General features: G+C 32.4%; 1 protein-coding gene across 2 annotated transcripts in view; it reads left to right on the top strand.

Annotated features, from left to right (window-relative positions):
• The window catches only part of LOC147063490 (uncharacterized), a 221,739-nt gene extending 201,354 nt beyond the window's left edge, over positions 1 to 20,385 (top strand). For both annotated transcript variants that reach the window (XM_085959553.1, XM_085959554.1), the window contains 3 exons: positions 16,513 to 16,615; positions 18,212 to 18,366; positions 19,977 to 20,385. In XM_085959553.1, coding sequence (XP_085815679.1) covers positions 16,513 to 16,615; positions 18,212 to 18,366; positions 19,977 to 20,250 — 532 coding nt within the window. In that variant the 3' untranslated portion in view covers positions 20,251 to 20,385. The remainder of the gene's footprint in view (positions 1 to 16,512; positions 16,616 to 18,211; positions 18,367 to 19,976) is intronic.
• The last annotated feature ends 248 nt before the right edge of the window (positions 20,386 to 20,633 follow it).

Here is a 20,633-nt window from a genome sequence, read left to right as displayed (position 1 = left end):
GTTTGGTTTAAAGATTTTCACGAAAAACGTGTATGGAACCTTAAAATAATTTCTCTTTTTTTAATCGAATTGAAATAAATATATACTTGCGATAAACACATCGTTTTCTAAAATATCATACACAGTTTTTGAAATATTTAGAGATTTGTCATGGACAAGATGACTTTTGACACAGTTTTATGGACAAGACGCATTTTGAAATTGGACGCTGTTTTTCAACCGTCATACTAACTGCAAAAGACTATTATTGGAAATTTTTATAGAATATGTATGTGCCCCTTTGAATAAGGAATATAACTGCATATTCAGTTCATTTTTGGTCAAAACTGGACAAGATGAATTTTTGAAATAGGCGACTCAATTTCATCAATTTTGTATGTTTAATTGTATTAAATTACAGTTATTAAAATTGAATGTTGTCAAAGTAACTCGTTTTAATAGTTTTAATAAACTACTTTTAACTCTACAGTTATTGATGTTGCTAACTGTTTTCGCCTATAAACCCTCTGTCTGAACGAATCATTTATATATTTTTGAGGATGGGATTACATTTTTATATCTACCTATCTAGCTGCCATAACTATCATATAACTTCGTTTTAAACCATAATAAAACCCAGTGCAATTAATAACAACTAATGCATTTAATCAAATTCTAATTCAATATTCAAAGCAAAATTTGCTTTACGACTAAATGACGATCAGGCAATAAAACCCAAGAAATACAAAGCCTTTTAAATGTTCTCAAATATCACCAATATTACGCGTTCCGTTTACGTGACAGACTTTAATGCATAATTCTATAATATAATATAACTTAACAAAATTCATGAATTCAAGAATGAAAACCTAACCTTACCTAACCTAACAAATAATACAGTATATCGGCCATTTTTTAAATTTGTTTGCTGCTGGCTTCCTGTAAAGTATAAACCGACAAGAACCGTGTTTTATTTAGACAAGGCTTTATGGCAAAAATATACGACCCAAAAAGGTCAAACGGTCTTTAATATACGGCCACATATTTCCGATACCTACAACATTTCGCTGTGAAGTGTGATACGGTGAACTGCATACGTACAAGTATCCGGACACGATTGAAAATATCATATTCTTTAACACGTGTTTAAGTTTATTCCAATTTATATTATACATATATTCCATTCTACGAGTATTAAACCTTAGCTGAGTCTGAACTCTGAAATAAAACCCACTATGTACTCATTATTTTTATGTTCCCTGTTCACTTAATATATATTATTTTCCAATATCTGACTCCCCGTAGGAGGTGGTGATACTGTGGTGATAATCTTTGGCCTTTCACTGGGGTTTTTTTATGTTTCGTTTGAATTGCACATGGAATCATTCCATCCATGAAACACGTCTTCTTCTAATGATCCATCCTTGTGAATTTTTCCCTTCATGGATAATCACGTACTTGTCACTTCTTATAAAATGATCCAAGTGCTAGATCTTTAGCCGTTTTTAATTCAAGGCAATGTTTTACATGATTAACAAAACATCTTGGCAGTGAGCAGTATTTCTTAATTTTATTTTCTAGAAATTTCAAAGGCATTCAAAAACAACTAGAGTTGTCAGTTGATCCGTCACTGTTTTTTTTATTGTCTGTGTTGCCATCGTAGAAAAACAGACGAATTGTGTGGGAAGTGTCCCAATTGTAAGTTGTCGACTCGTATTGTTTGCAGTTTTTCTTTTATTCTGTTGTTTGGATATTGTAAATTTACCGCTGTGGCGAATTCTATAAATGATTTCATTTAACGACCAATTTTCAAAAGTTTTTTTTTACACAGGCAATAATTTGCCTGTACCTACCTATAAACAGTAATCCCGCTACTATATTATAATGTTACGCAAGAATTTGATTGCTATACTAATTGCAACATTGTCTATGTATTAATTCACAGATCAACAAAAACATTCCTAAAATTATCTGTGCCATGTTACTGTTAAGAGAGCTTATAAATTTGTCAATCAACTTTCAGTTAAATAAAGCTTTTGTGTATAGTATTGATTTATTGATACCTACTAGCAATACCACAGAATAATACAATATATTCATCGTAAGATAACTTAGTATTAAATTTATGTTTATTAGAACAACCAGAACAGAAATAGGTTCAGTTGAGCCAGCAGCAGCTTAATTGGTAAAGCACTTGCCCGTCGTGCAATAGATGTAAGTTCAAATAACACTCAGTCTAAGAACTTTTGCTAATACATTGATAAAAACCTATTCATAGTTATGTATTACTTAGTATATATCACACTCAGCGCTCGAAATAGAAAATTCTACGAACCGGAGCGCTCGATACGTTTACGAAAATATTAACATAGTTATCCAATTTTATGTTTTTTTTATAAACATAAGTATGTTAGATTTTTTATATGGCCTATCTAGCTCAGACGGTCAAATATTTTTTTCCATGAGACGGAGTGATAATTTTGGGGATTGTATGAACCGGAACGGCGCTCCGGTGCACTCCGGTCCATTTCAACCCCTGATCATACCAGTGGCGAAGACTCCATACTAAGCGATTATTTTAAGCCTACCTTCATAAGAAAAATATTTTTTAATTTTATATTGACTCATTTATATAATCACTTGATTATATATTCTATACAATAATTTATTTTTCCAACGAGAGATGCCGTATGTGTAGGAATGTATTACACAGATAATTACAAAATATTTTGCAAAGGTTTTAAAAAATATACCACAGCGCGCCATCTGTCTGGCACAAATAGAGGCCGGATTATGTTTCAAATAATTCTCAGTTTTTTTTCATATCGACGACAGTCTATCGAATTGTATGAACTAAGGAAAGCTCCGATCGCAGAGCCTAAAACTAAATAAATGAATAATTAGATAATTTAAAAAAATAATTTGTATGGTGTTTAATCGAATAATAATAAATATAGACTGTTAAAGTAAAAGGAACTACTTTTGTCTTATGATTTTTATGTATATAAATGTTTTGAAAAAATACGTACTTAATTTAAACTGATCGCTTAATTTTATGTTGTCAGTGAGTTTTTGAAGTTTCATTAAATTAGTGTGTCGTTGTCATTAGTGTGTACCTATCCATTCGTAGTAATATCGTATTATCTTCTTATTTCTCGTAAGTGTAACTGACAAGTGTGTTCTTTTTATCAGATCTCCACAGCCTACCTCTTTCCAAAAGTCACCCTTCGCCACTGGATCATACAGTATTGAATAACAATAAGTAGTACATATTACAATATTAATTTAGATTATAATATTCACCCAAGAACAATGTAACATTATATCGACCGGATTTAGATGTTAGCTCAACGTTATATATTCAAAAAAATATTGCATGGTGCGGGTAGATAAATTTTCCCCAAAAAATGTAAAGAATTATCTGTAGGTATAGTTGATCAGCAATTATGCTTAAATACCGTATTTTCTCCCAAATATTTTAACGATGTATAACCAGAAGGAGGGTATTGCTTGATGGAGATCATTCTACGATATTTTTAACATTATTGTTATAATATACTATACTTAATGGATGTCGAACCTATGGCACGCGTGCCACTAGACGCGAGATGATTTTTTATGGCACGCGAATGTTTCATTTTGATGGGAAAAGAAATTACTATTTTATATACCTATTTAAAAAATGTTTTTATTTTATAAAAAGTTCTACAAATAAATATATAAGTGCATGTACTTATATATAATATTAAAAAATAATGACGACATAGCCATGCGTATATTCTTCGGTTTTTTTTCCATCTATGCGCAAACGGAAACGACGAAATTCATGCATAAATGACAAGTCGCATTGTATAAAAAATAGCAAGCAAATCATTTTCAAGATAATCATTACGTTTAATGTGAATATACAATTTCATATGTCGGTCCTTAGGATCGGGTAACTGGTTGTAATTTTACCTGACACATAATCTCTAACAATTAAAAACCGTTCAGTGATGAAGAATATAATATGAATGAAAAGTGGATTAAATGCTTCCACGATCTCTTTGAGAAATTGGAAAACAAGGAAAAAGATAAAGAATAAAAGATATGCCTTCGGCTAGAAATATAGTGAAAGATAGAATATCAAGAACCCAATTGGCACGTCAGACAGTCGAAAAATATTATTTTGGGAAATTTTGGCACGCGTACGTAAAAAGGTTCACCACCCCTGCTATACTTGATATAAAACTAGCATTATTCAATATTTTTTAATCTAATACTACAGTAAAATAATTAAATCGTCCAATTTTCTTCTTCAAATTTCATCTTATTAAAGTAATATCGACATAATATCATCAAATTAATATAGTAAACACTTTACAGCATAAATATGATTATGATTTTTTATTATAAAATAAACTTATATTTACAATACGATTCTGTAAATATTCTGTAAACGACCATTAAAAATAATAAAACAATTTTATTGTGAGTTAACCTATTTCCATAGCGATTAAATATTATAAAATGAAACTGGGCTTTTAATTAGTTTGAATATCGTTTACAAAAAACTGTTCTCAAATAAAATTTCAAACATAATATATGCAAAAATTTTAAACAGGCCGATTGTGATACTAAAATTTGACATTCATTATCAACCAATGATTTATTACGTAGTTTTTAATACTCAAAAATTCTACACATGCTACATTTTAAATTCAGCTAGCATGGACATTGGATTATAGATAGCTTGGTAAAATAATTAATGACATATCAAACTGTTATCATAAAATTAATTGTCTTTCATTTGAACTGCTTTTTGTAAATTTAATGATGCATAAAAATACATCACCTTTATATATATTTTTTAATTACTTAGCCAATTTAATTGAAAAAAACTATTTGTGAAGCTATGAAAGGTCCAACAAGAAAGAAACTGAGGATTCCAACCACAGAACAGATAATAAATAGAATACCAATACGCTATATTCAATACGCCGCATCTTGATGCAGGGTTTTGAATGTGTGAGTGTCCTACGAAAATGAAGCACGCATTTTTCAAGTGCAATAGTGTGTGTAATACACATTAAATGAGCGTAAATGCATAAACCGAGAGCAGTTTTCAGTATTGGACGTAAAACGTATTCTTGACACGTGTGTAAGTTTAACCCGGATTCTTCCTTACTCGAGTCGGTTACCTGCTATCGCCTTAGTCGTTATGTATTTCAGTTCCCATTATTTCTGAGTTCCCTGATTCCAACAGTATGTGCTCAATCTTCGTATTAAAAAACATTTTTTTATTATTAAATTCGTCAATTAAAACGTTCCTGAATTAATTATTACAAAACTTACACATATGAAAGTTTTTCAAGCGAATGAAATATTTTTTGATTTGTTTCTAAGCTACTTCAATATAATATGATTTCTAATATGTATAATAGGTAATAAAAGAAAGAAATAAAATTATTAATCGGGAACACATTACCTATCGATTAGGCATTAATTAAAGTTCCTTCGTTACAGCAATTAAGGAAACAGAATAAGCTCTTGCGTACGTTGAATAATGATCAATTCTTGGCTTAACAGTTTATCACATACAAAAAATTGTATTCTAGAGAAACTCATTAGATGTTATTAACTGATTTTAATAGCTTTCTATTTGATTCTATAAATTTGTGAACATAATCGACTACAGAGTTCAAATGGTAATAGCATCAATATAAAATAATATGTAATTAGTGATTACACGCTGAGCACATAAGAAATTATTAATTCAAGACGTTCACAACATGACATTTAAAATAAAAAGTACAAGTAAATAAACTAGAGAAAAAACAAGGTAGAGAAAAAAACAAAGCTAAAAATATTATTTTATAGAAAAGGAATAAAAAAACACAAATTAAACAATAAAATAGAATTTTAAAAACAGAATGCATCGCTAAAAATGTGTACATCTCTTGGGAGCGCATTGACCAGCCGCAGAGCCCTCGTTATTAGTACCTGGTGAGCTTGACATGAGGAAACAGCTTTCATCCAAAATAGGTCATGGTTGCGACCACGCATGTAATTGGTGGGAGCATAAAAATTCAAATTTACCAGAATATCGGGATTGGAAACTATACCTACTTTGACTTAGCCACATTAAAATTAATAAATTACAATAATTATTATTGTATGACCTGCCGAAGTGAGTATCCATAATATTTTTTAATTTATTTCAGAATAATTATTGCTTAATTATTAGTATGATAATATATACTTAGATATTTAAGTTGGCAAAGAGATTCCAAAAAACTGTCCATGAATTTTTGACGTATGCATCGACTCATTTTAAATCGTAAATGAATGTAAATGAAATTCTGGCATTTCCAAAACAAAATTATTAACTCTGGTCATGTTTTAACATAACGAGAACCGTGAATATAATCAGCCTACAATAACGAATTTTTGATAAGGTTTACTTATTGACATATTGAACCTTAAATTTGGTAAACACTCACTACGTTATCTACAGAAAAGCGTATTATGGACAATACCTATATTAAATAAATACAAGATAAAAAGAACTTTTTATATACAACGTTTTTAAATTTTCTGTTGAATCATAATATAAACTTGACTTGACTAGCTTAAACGATCAGAAAAAATTGTACTTGATAGAAATACTGAATAATGAAATGTCATTCCATATTGATTTCCATAGTATCGCACGTATATATTATTTAATAATTTAGTTGCTAGGACCCTTTAACAACCAATAATAGTATCAAAATAACTTTTCATTCAAAACAGAATTAACTGAAAATGAAATCAATTCTACTTAAATATGGCTAAAAATATTAAAAAATGCATTGGCATCGTGTTCCGACATATTCTAAAAATTTGAAATGTCTAGCTAGTCGGGAAGTTAGTTAAAAATCGATTGCAAGATTTGTACCGGACAAACAACCACCGGACAAATAAGAATACGAGCTAAGAAAAACGTTGTAAAATAGGGAAGACTCTTCATACAGTGTATTGCATTGTTATTACATATTTCTATTTCGTAATTACATAGATATTACTAAACTAAAAAGTCATTATGTCCACATAAGACTCATTAAAATGACAACGCTAGGCTGTATTCTGCATTTCTTTAGAATCTCCAATACCGTACCTTGCACATACAACAATAATTAAGACCTATTCTGTATTACATTGACCAAAACAAAAATAATTCAATTCAATTTGGTTGTATGAAAACATTGATTATATTGGTTGCTATAGTATTACTAATAATATAATTAGTATTCAAGTAAAGATTTCTTAACTTTCAAAAAATCCTAATAACCAACAAGGGATGCAATTCTGACAGTCAAAATCCCGACATATCGATTGGATATCGTTAGGTCATTCTAGGTTTACGTCATAGATACATTCACCATGTCCCAAGTATCTTCCATGTACTACCACATAGAAAACATTTGCATCGGTACAATATATACGTAGGTAGCGCAATCTTTTTATCGATTTTCATTGTCAATATTTTCACTAATGGTGATTTTTACATGTCGGAATTATGACCTAGAGTAGATCAAGGCCCACTATAGTCAGGCCATTATAGAATTTCGATTGTAGTGCTAGTTATTGCGCATACTCTCAGTGCAATATTATGGTAAACTGTTTATAGAAAATTATGATTCTTTCATATTGAGATAAATGATGATGCGTTAATTGAGTGAATGAAATATACAATCGAAGATAATCATTAACTAGCTTTACCCTGCCTATAGTTGGCGTTGATTAGACCCAACGAAACTATGCGTATCTGAAATACCAATAATATGTAGTAATGCTATAATATTATTAAATCCAAAAATTAATTAAAATACCGACAGAAATTACAATAGTCAACATAGAGAGACCGATCGAGATTTGCTTTCGAGATGGAACTGTCAATGACTCTGTGTTTGGGACACCGATTTTAAACATGGACTAGATCAGCGATTTCCAAACTGGGAGGCGCGGAGTGTGGCAAAGGGGTGCGCGAAAAGTTTACAAACCTAGTTCGTGAAAAAATGAAATAAAAGGGTCAAATCATAATGTTGAAATTTGAGGCAAATTTGTTATGAAACGATAATTTGTTGTTAAACTTGTCTATTTGGTTGGAATTTATTCACATTATTTTATTAATAGTTTTTAAAAAATCGCCTACAGCGCTGCTTTATTTCGGGGCTACTCAATATTTTAAATGTATGGTTGTGCGTTGCAATTTGATATGATTTATATATCTACCTACTTAAATGATAACTGCCGTGTATAATTTAGGAAACACTACATTAGAGCACTATACTGCCCTTAACCTCAGCAATAGGAGGGTGGGCCCGCCAAAGTTTTTTCCCGCCATTTGTCAATGAACAATGATGAGTTTGGATTGACTACTAATAATTGTGCCAATAAACAAACACATTCATCGCATGAAAAACAAATTAATTTAAAAATGAATATAATAATGTAAGTAGTAAAACCTTGTTTATTTTTTTAATTATTTTTTTCATTTTTGTATTTAGTACATTGGTGACTATTTAAAAAGGTGTATGTAATTATTTAATGAAGTAAAGAGGGTGGAGGCGCCAAGATAAAAAAAAATTTAAGGGTGGCGTAGTAACATACAGTTTGGAAACCACTGGACTAGATATAAATGGAACTTTGGAGGAGTACTAAAATCCACTCCGGATTGTCACACTCCTGGCGATATATATAAACCTAATAATATTTCAATACATCATTCATTGTATAGTCTAAAATCAGCTCCACGACGTGAACATATAAAATAAGCCGTAAGGTATGATAATGATATGATTCAAACAGCGTAACATGGCGGTATTTTACCTATAAATTTCGAAGCTATTTTCATGCCGACAACACTTTCAACCCCTCCGAAGAAACAATAATTAGAGCATTTTCAAACTATCTATTAACTAAGTAATAAATTATTTTTTTATCGCACGGTACCAATATACTAATATACGTGGCATTTCAATTAATATGATATAACTCTATTAGATATGGGATGTTTACCTTTACCTCGACTTATACTGTTAGTTATATTCACATATAATTTCGAGGTCAATTAAAATACTGTTATAAAATAATTAATAATTAATCGATTAACAGAAAAGAAAAGCCACGTGTATTAAGAGTAAGATCCAGTGAAATGCATAAAAAATCGCTATTTCTATAGAACCTACTCTTTGTGAAAAAAAAAATTAACCGTACGTTACGAAATAGTGATATTTTTTAATATAGATTAATTTTACATTCAAAGGTCTTTTTAAGGCCACTTCAAACGTATAGTATTCGCCGAATGGAGCATATCGAATAAATTAACTAGTGATAACATATGTTCATACCTACTATATTGAACAATCTATAAAACTATTTAGTATTATGATTTATTTAACCGATTTGATTGTTATCTGACTTCACTACTTTCATTCTGCGATACAATGTTTTGAGTTTTACTAAGATTTTGCTGATTTTAATGACTCAGTAATTAATCGTAAATAAAAGGGTACATTATGGATCATTTCGCGAATATTGCAGCCAAAGAATTTTAACTATAATATTATAAAGAATCTTATACGTTATTTATGTTAAGACATTTGAAACTATTTTGCAAGCGCATGAAGCATGGGTAAGTTGGTAAACTCCGCAAATATTAAGATCGCTCAGTTGCATTTCCGGTTTTCTTACGTACGCAATGGCGGCCATTTTTTGTATCCATTGTGCTTTTTTACTCGAGTACAGCTATAAACAATTTTACACAAATTCTATATGATTTTTCAAATAAATAATACTGCCGAAGTGTAGTATTTACATCGCAATGGATTGTCTTTTTATACAAACTACAAAATTAATCGACAAATAAATGCCATAGTAGTATGAAGTTCTGTTATTGGAAGTTCAATTGTAACTAAATTAATCAGTGGACCATTGGTACTGTTTTTGCTTCAATTTCATACATTTAGGTTCCATCTCTATACAATAAGATTTTTTTTAAATCTTTCAGTGCACCAAATTAAAACGAACCTATTAAGATTATAACTATATCGAAATAAATGGCATTGTTGAATATGGAGTAGATAGATATGTGGTGACTAGTGACTGTTTTTTTTTACTTTTTGTTGTTGTACTTTATATGGCTGTGATATTAAAAAAAATTAATGGAAGAGATCAAAATATAAGTAAAATATATCAAAAAAAGATCCAGGTTTTATCTGGCTTATCACGATGCTATTATCCAAAATTTATCTGTGTGCGTTCCACAATTTTTATTTTATCAAAATATGTACATAACACTACGATAAACATCACATTATTTCTCTCCATAAAGTCAGTAGGCCATCACGATGCAATACGTTTTAAAACAGTTTCGACCCCATGGGGTTAAGGCATCCATTAATAATTTATTTAATTATATCCGTCCCGAGTCTGGTCTAGTTTAAGTTGTTCACAAAACCTAATTGCGTTTTGCTCCAGGTAATCAATTAGTGGTCATCATAACATAACAACCCATAAAACGAATCTGGTACATCCTTATCTCTGGAGGCATGTAAGACATTGTTCGAAAACACCTGTTCGAAAGAAATTATCTTAAAAATACATTTTATTTATGACATACACATTATTATAAATAATAAGCTGCTCATTTTACTAGGTATACGTAACACAAAGACAAAACATTTTTATACTAGTAAAACCAAACTACGCCACTAAAATACTCAATAGGAAAACGATAATTCTAATTATTAATCTCTGCAGAGCTGATCACTACAATCTTGCAGCATCCTTAGCTCGCTTAGGTAAAAACTTAACTGAAAAAAAAACGATTTTTGGTTCGGTACATATTCAAACACGCGCGTTAACATGATCTTATCCCCTACTTATCGTTTGTCAATTTATGGCTACGGCCGTATGTTGTAGCTTAACCACTGAGAAATGCCAATCGAAATGGCGTATTTCAAAAAAATACTACCTTATTCTTAGGCTTATAATCAGTATCTTTAGAATTATCTTAAATTGTGTTAATCGTGCCCATTTTTTAATAATAAAATGCCAAATTCTCGTCAAATTTGGGATCACAGAGATTATAAATATTTTTTTATCGTAAATATTTCACTATATAATGTTAACAACAATTTTACTAATAGTTTTATAAATGCGTTTAAAAATTAATAAGCCCAAAAGTAAAAAATCTTAACACCACTGCACATGGATGTACTGAAATATGACTATATTCTAAAACATTAGATCGAGAGGTTTAAAAGAATACTATTTTATGTAATAAAAATACTTTATGCAGTCATCAAATGTTTAAAATAAATATAAAGAATAATAAGCCTTCAAAATTATATAAATAGATTATCTACAACGTTTAAAGAATGTCCAGGCTTATGCTATGAAAATACCATAAAAGCTCCATTTTCACCTACGTGGCGCATGTGGGCCCTAATTTAAAAAGTCAAAATTATCAATTACCATTTAATCTTTAGATGTTTATAGCTCAGCCAAATATCAAAGCGTTTTTGTTTATCCAAATATTTTTGACGGAATGTAACCTACAAATATAAATTATAATACCACATTGTTGAAGTTAACATAAAATAATATTTATTTGTTTGCTTTTGTTTTTATAATCATTAATCTTATATAAATATTATAATGTAAGTATACAAACCGTACCTGAAACTTCGCAGCTTAAAAAAAGAACGTTTTTCATAACAGGTATTATATTTGGGAAAGTAATACGGACTATTTGTATTACATTTACAACACTTGATAGCGATTCCAGATCGTATTCAGTACGGTTATTAATATTTTCTACGTCCGTACCATTGAACAAATATCCTATAAATCAAAAAGATAATGACGGGTTGCGTGTGGCTTAGATTCAGTGGCGGAACTATACTCCAGAAGACTCCTCAGTGTCACCAGTGCCCATGGGGGGTCTTTATTTTAATTCAATGTACCTACCTACTACATTATCATAAATATCATATCTGAAAAAAGTGCATTGTCTAGGTTCTAACGATTGTCTCGTAATTCTTTATACAAATTTAAGAAGTTTGAATGTTCACGCTGCTTAGAGTCGCATGACAACTTTTGATATCCTAGGTTTCCTCTAATATATAAAATATCTACTATAGTAGATACCTCTTCTTATTCTTCTTCTTGGTCGTGCACTCATGGCTGAGAATCGTGACCACATTTAAATTTCGCCATCCTTTGAGCGACCAAGACTTTCCATCCTTCTCGATCTTCCGCTTCTCTCAGGGCAGAATGGATGGTGCCCCCAATCAGCTCTTTCACTTGGTCGCTCCATCGCGCAGACGCTCTTCCTCTGCTTCGCCTTCCCTGGAGGCTACCCAAAACTACCAGTCTCTCCAGGTTGTCCGGTCCACGCCTGATAATATGTCCAAAAAACTGCAGAATTCTTCTCAAACATACCGTCGAGAGCCGTTCCTTTATCTTCAGTCTCTGGATGATTGACTGGTTCGTCCTGTGCTTCGTCCAAGAAATGCGAAGCATTCGGCGTCAACACCACATCTCAAAGGCATCAATTGCCTTCCATTCCCTTACCATCATCATGGTCGATTCCAGATATACAAACTCGTCGACTGTTTCGAGGTTTTGGAGTGTACTTGGTGTTGGTAGAAGGTTGGCCCGATCAACAACGATTAACTTGGTCTTATTCCTATTAATAAGGAGGCCGTATTTGCGACTCTCTTCCTCTAACCGGTGTAGCAGCTCAGATACCTCAAGAGTATCCAAAACGAAGATTGCATTACCTTTTTGGATTCCTATGCTTATTCACTGTCTCGGGAACGGCACTCACATGTTTTATCAGTAAAGTGACGACCGATCTCAGCCACCGTTTTCAGAGCAGAGGTCCCCAGGGGCTAAATCACTCGAACCCAGGGGAAAAACGATATAATTTGGACAGTCGTATTTCTTGGCTTTGTTATACTCAGCTAAAAGACCTGACGACTCAATTATTAAGTTAGATCTAAAGTGTGAATATATTTTTTATCTCTAATATACCCAAATATTGAACAGGGGTTCCCTGATAAAACATTATAAATAGCGCGTGAAATGGAATGTTATGTAAAAGAAATTATTTGTATTACTTTTTAATAATTCGTGAGCTGCGTGCAAAATTTTATTTTTTCACGAGACGGAACGATAATCTCGGGAATTTCATGAACAAGAGGTGCGCTCCGGTCATTTCGAGTGCTGATTATAAAGGTGCATCAAAAGAGGTTATAAACAGTTGGACGCACCTAGAATAGCAATCACTGACTGATAGATAAGACCGACTATGAAAATGAGTGAATTTCTCTCTCACCTCAAATCAGCAGTAGGGTCCACAGTGATTTACAATAAGTGATATCAAACATTGATCTTGTCAGATTGACAAAACTGCCCCAAGTATTGAATAACAGAAAATATTTTTATTATAGTTTTCATATTCGTATTGTTATTAACACTTTTATACCTTTACGATTAACACATGAAGATTGTAATATCTTATTTGCCTAATATGAAAGTAAGTACTTACTGAAACTTTTACCTTATCCTAGTCCAATTAGATTGCTGTGAAACAAATTATAAATTAGTTTCGGTGGGTAATTTGATGATAAAATTATTATTTCTATCACACTTGGTAGCCCTTTTGGGCATGGTTAGTGTTTTTTTTTATTACTAGTGCATTGACGTGCATGATTAGCTTTATTTTTTACCAGTAAGTAGGTATATGTACAATTTTTTTTTATATAAAATTCAGTAGCTTTTTAAAAATGATCTGATAAAACAGCCGTAAAATAAAAGTTTAATCGAATTGGGTATAGCATCGTGGGTCCCAGATTCGAATCCTGGGTCTGGCCAGTACACATATTATTTTTCAATTTGTGTATAGAGTATGGACCTAAGATGGACCTAATAGGTTGAGAAAGATACAAACTTCCACTCTTGGATGCCCATATAATCTTATTAGGATCGAACATGGAAGATAATGACGTTTACAGTAATAAACTATATAACTACAATTAGGAATATCATATTATACTATAATATTAACTAGAAAAAAATGTCAACATTCTTTTCAATGCGCTCAAATGTATATTTTTTTATATAATAAGCAAAACAATATAGGGTAACGATATAGAATAACGCGTCAATTTGAAGACCAATATGTATTGGTGGGTATCTATTTTAATAAAGCCGGTGTATTTTACGTGAGTAAGCGTGTAAGCGAAATGCATATATGTTCCTAAGCGATTAAGTGCAGCACGTATGAGAGGGATGCAAAGACGCAAGCTTTTTCGTATGCAAATTTACGTGCGTCAGAGACAGCTTATGTGTTATAGATAGATAGATAAATCAAGACAAATATCATAATGCAATTATTATCATCGCGTACAATGTGTCAAAGTAGACTACTTATAGCTTTGCACTTTTTACTACACTGATACGCCTCTTTGCCTAATTACCTTGCATAAAATTATATCAAATGATATTCACTTGTATTAATATAATATGTAGTAATAAATAAATAATATACCTATGTAAGTTTTTAGAATATATTAGGTACTTACATCATTTTCATCCTAGATCCGGAGTGCAACGTTATCAAGTGACAACTCTGCCTGGTGAAGATTCTTGATTATATTTTTTTTAATTCTACTTTCCTGTAGGTAAATAAAAATACATACCGACATAAATGTCATACACAAGCAGTTGCAACAAAATTTCTAGTACTTCGCGATGGTGGTATTGGCTGATTCAATAATTATAATATTTCGTATTTAAATTAATGTCTTAAGCACGCCTCTGTGTACTTCATTATAAATAGCTGACGCTCTTTTGAAATAGGCATTGAATTAAAAACTAAATGACGCCCGTATTTGGAGCTACGTCGTCCCTAAAGAAATTGAGGTGTGATGACTGATGAATGACGCATCTCTGATGGTGATGACTGATGAGTGATGCCGGGCCGTGTAAACAGAGTGACGTGAAAAATAATAAAAAATCTGACAGGCATCGCAGGTAAATAATAAAGACTTTCTGTGAAACGAATCATTTTTGTGAGAGATTCCAATAGGAGCTACATCGAAGCACTTACGACTATATTAAAAAGCTTCTACGAAAAAATATGTATATTATTATATTATATAGCGTAGGTACACTATTATATAATAGGTAAGCACTGTTGCGATTGAAAATTACGTTCGTGCAATAGAGGTTTAGAAGATTTTCACCTCATGAGAGCGTTCACATTTTTATATTTAAATATAGATACCTTTTAATTTCTATATATACCGTATTATTATGGTTAAAATGTAAATTGTACCTGGTGGAGATGGCCGTATACTATCTCTATAGCACCGAGATGAAAAAATTACGCGTTGTTCGTGGAGCAATTTCATAGCCGATTTTGGCAAAATTCATGAATTTGCTGGATTCATTTCTGTAAACCGATAAGAACCGTGTTTTATTTAGACATGAATTTTATCTCAGTCCTATACCTACGACCCAATGAAGTTAGACGTTTTAATATACGAGAATATAAGGTTGAATTGATAGCATCAAACTTAACCAAATTATGTTGAGTACATTGCTCTTTACGTAAAATAATCCGTCCATAACATACAGCACAGCGACGCTGACGCACGACCCCCGAGGGAGCTGCTCACAGCGCCGAATTTTTATATCACTGCATTAAATAATAGTATTAGTAAATTTCAAACCAACAGAATATGCTGACCCTAACCTACCGCACCATTACTGCATGTCACTGAACACAGAAAAGTGTTGACCATAAATACAGTGCGACGTTCATACCGATTCTTCTACGTCAGCACGGTCGTTTCTGGAACTAACCCCCCCCCCCCCCCATTTACTTTCCCCGCTCCCATAATTCGGTGTGTGTTTGATATTGCGTGCAGAATTATTTATTATTTATAACGTAGAAGTAAATTAACAGGAGGAGAAACAAAAAATAAAACTTTTAATTTAATTCTTCTTCATAGTGCCAAAGATATCTGCTGTAACAAGTCAACACGCAAAGAGCACGTGACGTAAAAGTATCATCGCATGCAACGCTCAGCGCTCGAAATGGAAAATTTTACGAACCGGAGCGCTCGATGATTTTACGAAAATATTAACATAGTTATCTAAATTTATGAGTATTTTATAAAAATAAGTGTTAGGTTTTTTTGTTTTATGGCCGATCTAGCTCAGACGGTCAAATTATTTTCCTACGAGATTTTATTAATCGGAACGGCGCTCCGGTGCGTTCCGGTCCATTTCGAGCCCTGGCAACGCTGTGATATAAAAGCCACACTTTACATTATTCTTTTCTAGCCCTATTGCCCGCGTCAACCAGACTCATCCATTCTGCTTGGTCGTCTGCTTTTATTACCCAAGTTGATTGACTAAATCGTCTATCAATATATTTCTATTTTTTGTAGTCTATATTTTTTAAACAAATCTTATTTCTGCTATTTTCAGTCGACATTCTCGCCATTCTCGAGCCCCGCGCAGCATTTACTCCTACAGAAGTGGTGTCGCACCGTCAGTAGCGTCAACGGCACGGTCGAAGACTTCCAGAAAGGTATTTTCATCTTATATTATCAAAATTTTATAAATTAAAACAATCTCACGGCGTCGCTAGAAATATCCATCCCATTACGCAAAACTCACGCAAGCAATTTCCTTTTTTTTATTTTATAGATATGTTATTATGTTCCACCGAATGTTAGTTGGTATTTATATTCGCGGAGTTTTGTACTATTCAGTTTTAATCGTTTTTAGCGATCCGGATTTCACATTTCGGCATCTACAGACATTATGCACATATCTACACATTGTTAATAAAAAAAAATCCAATACTTTATAATTATTATTCTAATACCTGGGTAGTTCTTGTACTCACGAATCGTATCTATTATTTTACGTATTAAGTTTTTATGATAGTATACTCTTTATAATGTAAACATACAGTAAGAATAAAATCCAAAACGTAACATTACAATTTCTGTAATGCCTAAGTAATTCGATAATGATTCTTTGTCAAGGTTTTTTAATATGTACCTATGTTGATTTAGTATAATATAAGCAATAAGTAACATCTAATATTATGTCTCATTTTTATATTTGCAAATGTGAATGTACATTCTACAAAGTACCTAACTACCTCCAATATTCAGGAAGATTCAAAATGATTCAAATGGAATAGTAGACAACTTTCGTCTTTCATCGGTGAAAACCATTGCATTATTATTACAATTTATTTTAGTGTCGCTAGATTTCAAAATCAGCCAAGTCCATTATACATGAATAGGGGAAAAACAGCTTTTTGTTTTCTCAAATACACAGTCACATGGGTGAAAGTTTATATTATTTAGAGTATAGAATATTTAAAATTAATAAATTCCACATTTTGATAATGCAGAAATGTTAGAAAGCAGTAGTTCTTCAGCAATTCACAAAAAAGTCAAAAATACCTAACGGTAGACTATAAATCTGACTCAGATTTAGGTCTCTTCTCCGGCTGGACAAAGGCCGACTATATTCAGGCCTATGTACGAAGCTGAAAAAAATGACCGTAGTGTTAGTAATGCTAGTTATGCTTATTCTTCGAATGCAATAATATGGTAAACAAACTGTGTAGAAAATAATGATTAATTTGAAACAAATATACAATCGAAAATCTTCATTCATTGCGAACAGCTTGCCGCAATGCATTCGAAAATGATCAATAACTAGCACTACCATCGTGACTCGCTATTCACTGCCCCGGCCTAACTATAGTCGGCCCTGGTCTTCGGTGTTTTGCGATGAGGTAACTACGTCATTCAAATGTCTAGACAAGTAATTAATTACATACTTACATACCTACACTAGATATAAATAAAATATTTTGAAATGTTCTTCGTATTATTTTATTATATTTGCGAGTAAATTTTAATTAAATGTAAAAATAAAAATATTTATTCCGTAAAATTCACCAAACTGGACAGTGAATTTAATAAGAGAAGGTACCAATATTAAAAACTACTGAAAAAAACGAGTTTCTGATAAAAATTTTTTACATTACATCATTATATTATAAAGTATAAACAATGATTTTTTTAAATGTGTTTACTTACTATTGTTTTGGTTACCTATTTGTATACTGAATGGTGACATTTGTATTCCTGCTTTTCAGGCCGGATTGAAAGTGGAAGCAATGGCTGCTCCGAATCCCTTCTGTCCTAACATTAGAGGAATGTGCTGTCTGATGTTGCTTCTGAACCTCGGCTTAATCCTCATCACGCTAGGATTTGTCATAGTCATCCAGTTCTTCGAACCCTTATTTGTGTGGTAAGTAGTTTTTGTATCTACCTAGGGATGTATTTGGTACATTGTGTAAGTTTTTTTTTCTAGATGCCTTTATGGATACCTCGCATTTACTACCGAGGTTTCTTAAGGACTTTGGCACGCAAACTACTCTACTTGATGCTAGTCAAATGAAAATTGTGCCGGCTGAGATAATATGCCTTATTGAAAACTATTCTTCTACCCGCATCGGGTATTGCTAATTTGAATTCGGCCAGGGCCTATGAAACCGCCTTGCAAAAACCCTGGAAAATTCTTTGTAGCGCAAGGCGGTAGTGATTCTGATGAATATTTTGTCGTATTCATTGGGAACTGAGGACTGCGATTTGTAGTCGAGTTTTTCCCGTGGTAAAAGAAATGTCGCATAGGACTGATATTCTGAGCATATACTTATCCTAGGTATATCCTAGGCTATCTTATATGATGGCAGTCACTGGATCTGAACGGCATGAATCATCATTACATGTCACCATTTATTATTTTTATTCTTTTTTATTACATCGATACAGAAATTAAAAAGTGCATCTCTTCCGGCCTCGTTTGCCATGGTACCCGGAAGGTCTCGAATGTCCGCATCTGCCATTCTGAACCATCTATATGAGCACTGTGTCATTTGCTATTTCTCAACCGTCATCGTATGACAGTGCCAAAGACTGATTGGACGGGATTAAACGATTATAACAAACGAACAACATAGCAGTGAGAGATCAATGCGTTATAAAAGGGATTCTTAACATATACTTAGTTTTAAAAAAAAAGCTCTTGACTGATTAACAGTGGACTTTTTTTTACCTTGGGTCGCAGTTCGTAAAAATTAAGAAACCCTGTGTAACACGCGGTAATTTGTCATATCACAAGAATCATCATCAGTCGGGGTCGATCCACTGCTGGATGAAGGCCTCCCCTAGCTCATTCCACTCCTCTGTCCTTAGTCTTTTGCTGCCACGTACAAGGATAGCAAACCTTTTAATGCCAAAAACTAAAAATAGCGGCTGGCGTGCCAGGGATTTTTTTAATTAGAGACAAAAAAATCTACTCTACCGCTTTTCCGTAGAAAAGCTCTTCATCCCGAAAAAAGTTCGTTTAAACTTTAAGCTGCTATTTTACCAGCTGACGCTATCTTGACTAGAACTTTCTACGTACCAATGGTTGAGATCGCAGCACTCACACACACTCACCCTTTCTCTCTGTCTACCAAAAGGTATGCACAGCTACAATAAACTGTCTCTGTAGTCTGATGTATGTAGTTTTGCATGTGAAAGAGTTTGTGTCTTTAAACGAACACCCACATTGGATCCTCTAATGCCCGCTTCACTCGCTTTGTCACTTACACTACTTATTATTTTAAGACAATACCAATGAATTCATTTAAAATACACCGGCTTTATCGAAATAGATACTTAACTATCTATATTGATATTCAAATCAACGCGTTCTTTAGCTATGAACTGTTACCATTTATATTGCTTTGCTTATGATATAAAAAATTGTATTATTGAGGTGGCGCTGCCACCTGGTAATTTTTTGTAGTACATAAATGAGAGCCTACTAAAATATTTCAATTATAATTTCTAACATTCTATTATCCTTTCCAGGATTTTGGGTATCGTCTTCCTAATATTCGGTTTCCTGACACTAATCGGAAGCATGATTTATTGCGTGGTGGTCTGCAGAGATGCCCCATCGAGCGTTCATCCCGAAGACCTCTACTGGACTCACCACTGGTCCAAGACGATAGGACCTTCGGAGATACACTACAGAGCCGGAGAGAAACCTTACCACAACGACGACAGATACTCCGATAGGTATTCTGTCAGTAAACTTAGTGGGAAGTATTCTGACAGGGAGAGCAAATTGAGTAGATATTAAATGTAAAATAATGTCTGTATATTTTAAGTATTCAATGTACTGTCCAAAATATTTTATTTCTCATCGCAATTGAAAAATTAAATGTAAAAAAGGGAATAATATAGTAGGTACATGGTATGGCAGACTATTAATTTCATAATATTATGAATTTTGTAAAGTAATTACGATTACTAATAATAAATTTACCTACCCTCAATGTCCAGTACGATATTATACATTAAATTATGCAGTTTTTCTGTATCAAATTCTGGTAAAATATAATTATAATTATATATAATTGAATTGTGTTACTTGAACTGTGAAACTTAAGTCTGCAATAAGATTCCAAAACAACAGAAGGATAACAATATAAAACTTTATATCATATTTGGTAGTTATTTAAT

The sequence above is a fragment of the Rhyacophila brunnea genome, unplaced genomic scaffold (assembly GCF_057557595.1).
Source record: "Rhyacophila brunnea isolate RB1 unplaced genomic scaffold, BYU_Rbru_1.0 scaffold_9, whole genome shotgun sequence".
NCBI lineage: Eukaryota > Metazoa > Arthropoda > Insecta > Trichoptera > Rhyacophilidae > Rhyacophila > Rhyacophila brunnea.
The sequence above is the reverse complement of the archived record's forward strand: the minus strand, read 5'-3'. Positions and strand labels throughout refer to the sequence as shown.